This window comes from Haliaeetus leucocephalus, unplaced genomic scaffold (genome assembly GCF_000737465.1).
Source record: "Haliaeetus leucocephalus isolate CR32 unplaced genomic scaffold, Haliaeetus_leucocephalus-4.0 Scaffold587, whole genome shotgun sequence".
Taxonomy (NCBI): Eukaryota; Metazoa; Chordata; class Aves; order Accipitriformes; family Accipitridae; genus Haliaeetus; species Haliaeetus leucocephalus.
Window position 1 is genome coordinate 733,263 of NW_010973023.1, and position 8,398 is coordinate 741,660.

At 50.0% G+C, this 8,398-nt stretch overlaps 1 protein-coding gene across 1 annotated transcript; it reads right to left on the reverse strand.

Annotated features, from left to right (window-relative positions):
* Window positions 1–2,019: 2,019 nt before the first annotated feature.
* Window positions 2,020–8,392, reverse strand: ACKR3 (atypical chemokine receptor 3). The gene is made up of 2 exons (XM_010577894.1): window positions 8,354–8,392; window positions 2,020–4,019 (listed from the first exon to the last, which is right to left on the reverse strand). The coding sequence occupies exon 2, from the start codon at window positions 3,989–3,991 to the stop codon at window positions 2,897–2,899; it is 1,095 nt and encodes a 364-aa protein (XP_010576196.1). The 5' UTR covers window positions 3,992–4,019; window positions 8,354–8,392; the 3' UTR covers window positions 2,020–2,896.
* Window positions 8,393–8,398: the final 6 nt, after the last annotated feature.

An 8,398-nucleotide genomic window follows, 5' to 3' on the forward strand; every position in this document is an offset into this window, starting at 1 on the left:
AGGAAAGCCTCCTAGAACATACACACGTTTTTTCCTATTATGCTTCTGCCAGAGTTTGTTTTTTGAGAATTTTCTGCACAAAAACAAGTCCTAATGAGAAATATGCAACAACAACAAACTCTATCCTTCTGTCCCTCTGCACTGTTTTGCCCTCCACCGATGTCCCACCACCTGCCCACTACCACCCTTCTCAGAGTCACAGCCACCTCAGGGCTGCCCACCTCCATGCACGTAGTGCCAATCCCTGGAGGAGACCTCGTGCACCCTTTCCCAAGCCCCAGTGCTGCCTCCCAGCTCCACCTGTCTTTTCAGGGGCCAAGGAGACAAGGTGGGTGCTCAGGCCCAGGCCTTCCCATCCGAGGAGCTGGAAAGGACCCACACGTGCAATGCTACAGCTGTTGACAGCAAGGGTCACGGTCCTGACCTTTACCTGCTCTCTCAGTCTGACCCTGCTTTTGGAAAAGGCATCATCCCACCACGATTGACCTCCCCAAGGAAGAGGTCTGGAGACTTTATTGGTCTGGTCTAGGCACCGGGTCTGCAGGACCTCCCCGACACTTAGCACCACCCGGGATTATCTCCAGGGCTGATGCCGCGCTGTGAGTACCAAACTGCAGAGAGGGGGGAAAAAAAATAGAAAAAAAATAATTGTGAGCTTCTGCCAACTGAAACCTCCAAACCAGCTACAGCATCAGATGAAAACAACATACTGCCTGAGATGGAACCTGAACTGAAATAGTTAGCTGCTGTAAGCTAAGCAACACCCTGCAGGCACATAGGAGTGGGATGCCAGAGCCGTACCCAGCACCTTTGGCAAGGACATGCAGCTGCACCCATGGATGCTGAGGCATGGGAAGCAATGCCCAGCTAAGTCAGGAACATTAATTTCTCAGTAGTAACACATCATCTCCAATTCTAACTATCAGCATGAGGGAGCACTTCCCTTACAGTTCAGCAGGACCTTAAGAAAAGCTTACGGGAAGCTCAAAATACCCATCTCTTATTAGAAGCATCAGCACAAAAGGCTATACTTATGTAGCAATGTTGTGACAGTTATGCTGGCATTCCTCCTCTGCAAGCGGCTCCTCTATTTGGGTATGGACCAGTGGTTTTTTTAGAAACACCAAGTACAAGGAGGGGACAGTAGAGTTTGCAGTGCTGGCAAACATCTATTTTTATAGGATCACCTTTGAGGAGGCAGTTATGCTAACACGTAGAAAGAAACAAAATACAGTCATGACAAAATTGTTTGGCCGTTGGGATCTCAGAGGGATGAGGGCATGCTTTAATAGGAATTTAAGCATAGCCTTCACAGCAAAGCGGTTAGCACTGTGCTGGAGTTGCAAAACATGCAAACCAGCAACAGCAAGTCAGTGATGGCTGAGAGATATCATTGATTTAATGTTAGTTACCTTGTCCTGAGATGAAGACGACCACGATTCAAGTGCTTCGCTGGTTTAAAGATCTACTTCATACAGCCTGCAGCGGCTGAATCTTGCCCCACACTTTGACAATATTGCATTGCAAATTCAATGCAAACCATGACAAAGAAGAGATAAAAAGGGATTTAATGCTGTGAGGACTGCTAACCCCCAAATTCTATCACAAGCAAAAACCATAGAGAACTGAACCTAGATTAGTCCAAATATGCACTCTATCTGCATACTTCCGTATTTTCCTTCCACGTTTATTTCTAAGCTACAAACACAGCCTTTCATCACTCCCAATAGCTTTCACCTTATAAATCCATCAGCTTTACTTTCCTGAACAGCACAGCCTTCCACAAACCTGCTCCTCCCACCCCTTCCCCTCTCATCACGCGTCAGTGCTGTCTCATATTCCTCCATTCAATGGTTTCTGCCCACTGTCAACAAACATCAGGAGAACACAGACTGACCTGTTTGCTCCTGCACCAAACAAAGGAGAGAAGGCGACTTTGGGATTTCTTCTTTTCTGGCTTTTTATTTTCTGAGGAGGAGGAGGATAGCAAGTCAAACCACTGGTAGGCATAGCTTTTTTTTTTCCTCCAGATCTTTATTTTACAAAAATAACTTACAAATAGAGACAACTCTTCAGAAGTAAGATCATTCACTCTGTGCATAAGGATACAGCTTTGTGAAGTACAGGTGTAGGAGTTAACAACTCTTACAATACTGTTAATTTTAACATGATGGTAACTGTATTACACTACATACATTTCATGCTCCAGACATGTGGGTATGACCACCACATAAAGCTACGGTCAATACAGTGTGCCAGCCAGGGAGGATGCACATAAGAGATCATTTCCATTCTGCTATTTATCGGCATCCTCTTACCCACGATAGTTGAAACCAAATGGCAACCTAACACTCGGACTACAGCACTCTGGATACACTCATCAGCAATATACTTCCAATACATGATAAAAATATATTTAACTTTCAAATACAATTGTATAAGGTACACCAAGAGCCAGAAAATAAAGTCTTGAGCTTTTAAATACAACACACTATATATATAACATATATAAGGAAACAAGAGGGAATCTACACATGGAAGAAAAAGCTTATCCTGGAAATGCATGTTATCTATGGTACTCAATGGCTTTGTCTGCTAGAAAGTCATTTCCATTTGCATAGCATTGTCGAGAAGTCCAGACTGGGCTAGGAGAAGATCAAATAAAACACACCAACAAAAGGCTTAATTTTGGTACCACTTCCATTTTGCACCTGATTCTACTCTTAAATTACAGTTTGCTATTTCTCTTTTGTAGGCTGGAATTCATGCCCCGTTCATAACAAGCACTGGGAAAGGGGAGGGGGAGTAACAAAACAAACAAACAAACAAAAAAACCCCCACAACACGCAAAAAACAAAGGTCAGAGAGTCAAGGAGGTTTCTTTATGGGGTTGCAGTCATTTGGCATTCTGCTCCAGCGCAGAGTATTCTGCTTCCGACACTCTGGAAGCATCAATAAGTTTAGTGAGACCAGTTTTGGCAGAGTACTTGAAAATAAAGGCTTTCATGAGCTCATATCTGTAGTTGCGGTTAATGAAGCTGTACAGGATGGGGTTGACGCAGCAATGGACTAGAGAAAAACACTGAGTGATGTGAAGAGTAGCATATAAGAAGTTCTCCATCTGACAACTGAAAGGTATGAAATGAAGGCTATAGAAGATGTCAAGAAGGACAGCTACATGGTAGGGTAGCCAGCAGACAAGAAACACGACAACATAGGAGAAAATTATCTTCCCATTGCTCTTCCTCTCTTGGTCACTGGAGGTGGAGATGGTCTTCGCAAGGAGGAAATAAAAGACGGCAATGATGGGAAAAGGAATAAGAAAGCCCAGCACGATGGAGATGAGCTCCATTCCAATCAACCACTCTTTGAAGCTCTCCTCTGGATAGACAGGACGGCAATAGGTTTCATTGTTGGAAGAGACCGTCTTGAGATAATAGGTGTCTGGGAGAGACGCAGAGAAGGCAAGAAGCCACACTAAGATGCAGATGCAGCGGCGGATTATCTTCTTCTTGCGATTGCTGGAATTGGTGAAATAGGCAACTGAGAGGTAGCGGTCCACACTCATGCAAGCCAGGAAGAAGATGCTGCTGTACAAGTTGATAGAAAATATAAGGTGAGTTATCTTGCACGTGATTTCTCCCATGTGCCACTGGTTATGCTGGACGAGGGAGACGACCCACACCGGAAGGGTGATGACGACGCACAGATCAGCAATGGCCAAATTAAATATGTAGAGATGGGTTTCGTAGCCAGTCATTTTGGCTTGGAGGTTGACCCAAACCACAACCGAGTTGGCCACCAGCCCTATGACAAAGATGAAAATGTAGAAGAAGGACAGGGTGTATAGCAGGGCGCTTTTGTTGAGCGTGCCAGGGCATGTTGTCGCATCAACCGTGATGCAGTCACCGTTGTTGCACGTCCAGTTGATCTCCGTCAAGTTGGCCGTTTCCAGAAAATCGAGAATGGAAGTCAAGTCAAGTGCACTCATGTTTGCTCGCTTTGGAGTTCCGAGTGACCTACAGGCAAAATAGGAACAAAAAAAAAAGACCCAAGTTAGAGATATTTCTGCTGTCATCTTTGTACCACAAAGCACATGCAGGACACACTGGTTTAGTAATTTCCTATTCTTGTAAGGCACTTTCCATTAAAGAGATCTGTGGAGTAAAACACCGAAACAAGAAACATAACAAAACTCATCTGGTCAACAAAAGAGGAACAGCACTAGCTTTTTGTCTTTTTGTGTGATTTTTTTTTTTTCTTGCAGCTCACACCTGACATCATCAGGTTGGCTATCGTCCCCGGGTGTGAAATCCGCAAAGTACACCATGGCCAAATAAATGTCAGGCAACTAAATCTGTCTTCTCCAGCATAAATGATGATACTATCGCTTTCAGCAGGGGAATCTTTAAGCCATTTTATCTGCACTCCCTCAAGTGTAGTAGAATTGATCTGGCTGATACACGGTATCGTAAAACATTTACCACAAGCTGTGGTCAGCATCTCGTCAACCCCAGCTCCAGCTGCATTAAGCAGAAATGGGGAACTAAGGGGCTTTGTACCCTCATCCAATTTTAAATTTAAATCCTGCTCTGTCCTCCCCCTTCCCTTGAATTCTATTTTACAAAGCATCCCCTGCGTTTAACAATTATCACGTAGCTTTGAGAAAAGAAAAAAAAGTCGGAGCTTGACCGCTGAGTAGATCTGCTGGGCTTAAGTTTTCTTTTTAGGAGAGCACTTTGATTTATAAAATACTCCCCCATCACAGCTGGCTCCACAACAACTGCTGCCTCCTCACCGTTTTGCTTTTCTACATCTACTTTTCTTGCCTCTTCAGTGCCTTCTTCCATTGGAAGGCAGCGGACAAAGCAAGGGGCTCCTCGTTAACTTCCTCACCAGCAGAAAGAAGGGCCCCAGAAGACCCACATGGCTTACACAAAATCTGAAGCCGGGCTGCTAATTACCATTGTGCTTCTGGGGCAGCGTAAAAATGCTGCCTCCCCTGCTGGGACCCTCCCACCCCACAGGGCCAACAGTACCACCCACGGCAGCAGCCAGCTGCCTTGGCCCGTGACTGCCACACTTCAGCCAAGCACGTTTTGGAGCCCCATGTCCGCAGGCTCAGGCTTGGGACACGCCAAAATAAAGATGGAGAGGTGGGTTTCCAAGGGATGGACGCCATCTCATTCCCCCATAGCTTCACTTAAGCCAGAGCAATGGGTCAGCCAGCCCACCCGTAGTCCCCACCGTGGACACTTCTAGCATCCTGGAAAGGTGGCCACCTTGTTCTTCCCCACACTCCCAGCCCCAGCAGTGAGAGGTAGCCCCTGATGCTGCCCCAGCCCTGGGGGCAACACCAGCATGAGCAAGTGGCTGGAGAGAGCAACAGGGGGAAACTACTCCCACAGCCACCTGTATCTCTGAACATCCTCGACCCCACCGTAGGACCTCTTGGTGGGGCTTAATGGGAGCATGGAGGGGACAGTGAGCAGGAAAGAGCTCAGACACACTGCCGCCTGAGCATCCTCTTCTCACCCCTGCTCCCTGAAAAGGGACATTGGTTGACACAGCACCTCTCGCTCCTCCATCTGCATAATTGGCTCTTCCCAAACCTCCCACCCTCCCCACCTGCCGGGGATACAGGCTACGGAAGAGAAGGGAGATAAGGGGGGAGATTACCGGGGAAGACTCAAGGCACTATTGTCCCAGTGGAGGGGAAGCTGGTGGCACTAACAATGAGGAGGGCCGTGCACACATCTAGAGGAGATCAAATCTCTCCACAAACAGGGCCCAAATTGGCCCTGCAAGGAGATCTAGCCTATCACTTCAAACCTATGCAGGGTTCCAGGCTTTCATCCTGCTGTACTGCTGAAAGACAGAGCTGAGATTCAAACCGAATTAAGCATGGATTTTGCTAAAATGCTGGCTAAAGAGGGAGCCGAGACAGTGGCAGCTTTCTGTCCTGGGACAGATGATCCCCCATCTCCAGCTCAGGAAAGGAGAGGGTGATTTAACCCATGTCTATGCAAGGCAGAAGGGCTGATCCTGCCCCCCACAGAGACACAGGCCACCCTCAAGCTGCCTGTACTACCAGGTCGGTGCAGGCAGCAGGGATGTGCGCTGCACAGGCACAGCTTCCCAGGATGCTTGCTTCAGTCCAGAGCTGCAAGTAGGAGAGAGGGATGGGTCTTCCTGTTAGCCCTCATCCAGGGTCCCACCACTAGCGCTGTGTCGCCAGCACAAACGCTTTTCAAGGCCTCTCAAGCATGGGGAGAAGCAGCACGATCCTCACATCTCTGTATCTCAAAATCCCACAGCAACTAAAGCAAAATCCCTAAAAGCCACAAAACTCCCAGCCCCGTAGCACAGGCCACCGTGTCCTGCTGGTATTTGTGGACAGCAAGGCAAGCAGAGCAGAAAGAACACCAGGCTACCCCCATAATACCCCACAGAAGTAGCACAGGTAGGTCTGGACATCTTCTGGGAAGGCACATGGTCCAACAAGGGGAGTGGGCTCATTCCACAACTCAAGACCCCAGCTCAAGCCAACCTCCAGGATGGGGCTGTGAACACCCACCACCAAGCCTCCAGCACTTCCCCTAACAGGGAAGAAACTCAGACCTGGCTGCGGAGCGACAGATCACCAATGCTGACAGAGAGGCAGCAACAGGGCAGCAAAAAGCCCTTGAAGCTGGGGTTCACACAAATGCTGGGGACACAACAGGGCCACCAGCCTAGGACAGCAGCTAGGAGAGGGCTCACAGCCGCTCTGGGGATCTTATTGAACACAAATGATGCTCAGCCCGAATCTCAGCCTGCTTCCACTCCAAGAGCAGGTCTGCTGCATGCACGTGCATCCATCTGTCCGGGGCCGCCCGCATGCCTGTGTGCTTTCGCATCCCCAGCGCAGTAATAAAAATCTGAAACCGATATGGCCTCCCAGGCTCAAAGCCCTGCTGAGAAGGATGGCTATATTCAGAGATTACAGCTTTATGAGGCCAGGCTCTCTATAGTCTGGGATTAGCTGCTGTAACCCAAGCTCTGATTCCCACCCAGATTAGCTGGGAGGTGTGGGGGGAACCCACCAGACAAATTCAATAAAGCCACACTGTGCTCCTAAAAAAATACTTTAGCGCTCTCTGCAGACAGCACAATATCCTAAAAATTTGTGAAGGCAGCTGGAACTGCATTGTGTGTCCACTGCACTGCAAAACTCTTGCAGGCCATCACCCCTTCACCCACCAGGCACGTGTGCTGTGGCCAGTCCCTGCTAGTTCACTAGAGTTATGGCATGAAGGAAAGGAGATGCACCTGAAATCCTGCTCCAGACAGCCAGAGCTGCCACTGGAGCCGACCCAGCCTGCAGGACTGCACCCTCCCCACCCCAACTCCTGCCCAGGACCCATTGCAGGCTGTGAAAAAGCAAACAGGCACAAGCATCCCTGCCTAGGAGGGCAGTCTAGCACCGCGTGCCACCGTTCAAGCCCTCGACACTTTGGGGAACTTCTCAGCACCCCCTCTGCCACCCAGAGCATCTTGCAGCCCGGTCCTGCCTGCACTCAGGCCTGCCTCTCTCTGAGCAGCTCAGGGGTGCGGGCAAATGGGGCTTTGCCCTTCCCGAGCGGAGAAGGAAATGAGCTATGCCAGGAGAAGCCAGGACAGCTAGTTGGGTTGTCACCTACACACCTTCACCCCTCCTGTGTCAAAGGACAAGCCTGGTTCTCCAGCATGGAGAAGCGGGCAGCATGGCCCCTTCCAGGCCATTTTGGCCACCGCAGGAGAACACCCACACCCTCAAGGGGCTTTGCACAACTGAGCCCAGCACATTTAAATTCTCTTCTGCAGTTATGACTTGAAAAAGAGTAATAATAATACTTGGGGAAACAAGTGTCCCATGCAGCTCCGGATCACACCTAGGCATGCAGGGGAAAGCAGCCCAGAAGCGAGCGGTGCTCGGTGCTGGCGATGGGATGCTGCGGTGGCCCCACGCAGGTGACTCCAAAGTCTCGGACCCTCCCCGCACACCACCAGCCTCCGTCCCCCACGGCAGTTGTGCCAGCCCGCTAACCCGGCCACGGGAAAGCCAGGTGGGGTGTGAGAAGAGGATCCCCCCTGTCCCGCCCCCCAAAATGACATCCCTAGAAAGGGTGGGATGCAGCCGAGGGAGGCCGCGGGGCGACGGAGAGCGCGGGCCGAGGGAGCTCGGTTGCGGCGGCCACGCTGCTCCATCCTCCCGCGGCTGTCACCCTGCACGGGCCGGGGGTACACGGACACCCGCGGCGCCCACCACCTCCCCCGCCCCGCAGCCCCTCCAAACCCGGCCGGGCTGAGGCTCCACTTCCCCCGCCCTTACCTCCAGCGGCCTGGGCGCCGAGCGCTGCCGGAACGACTAAGCGCT

Bases quoted from the DNA above. Each gene is read 5' to 3' on its own strand.
- ACKR3 (XM_010577894.1), bottom strand. From the start codon at position 3,991: ATGAGTGCACTTGACTTGACTTCCATTCTCGATTTTCTGGAAACGGCC.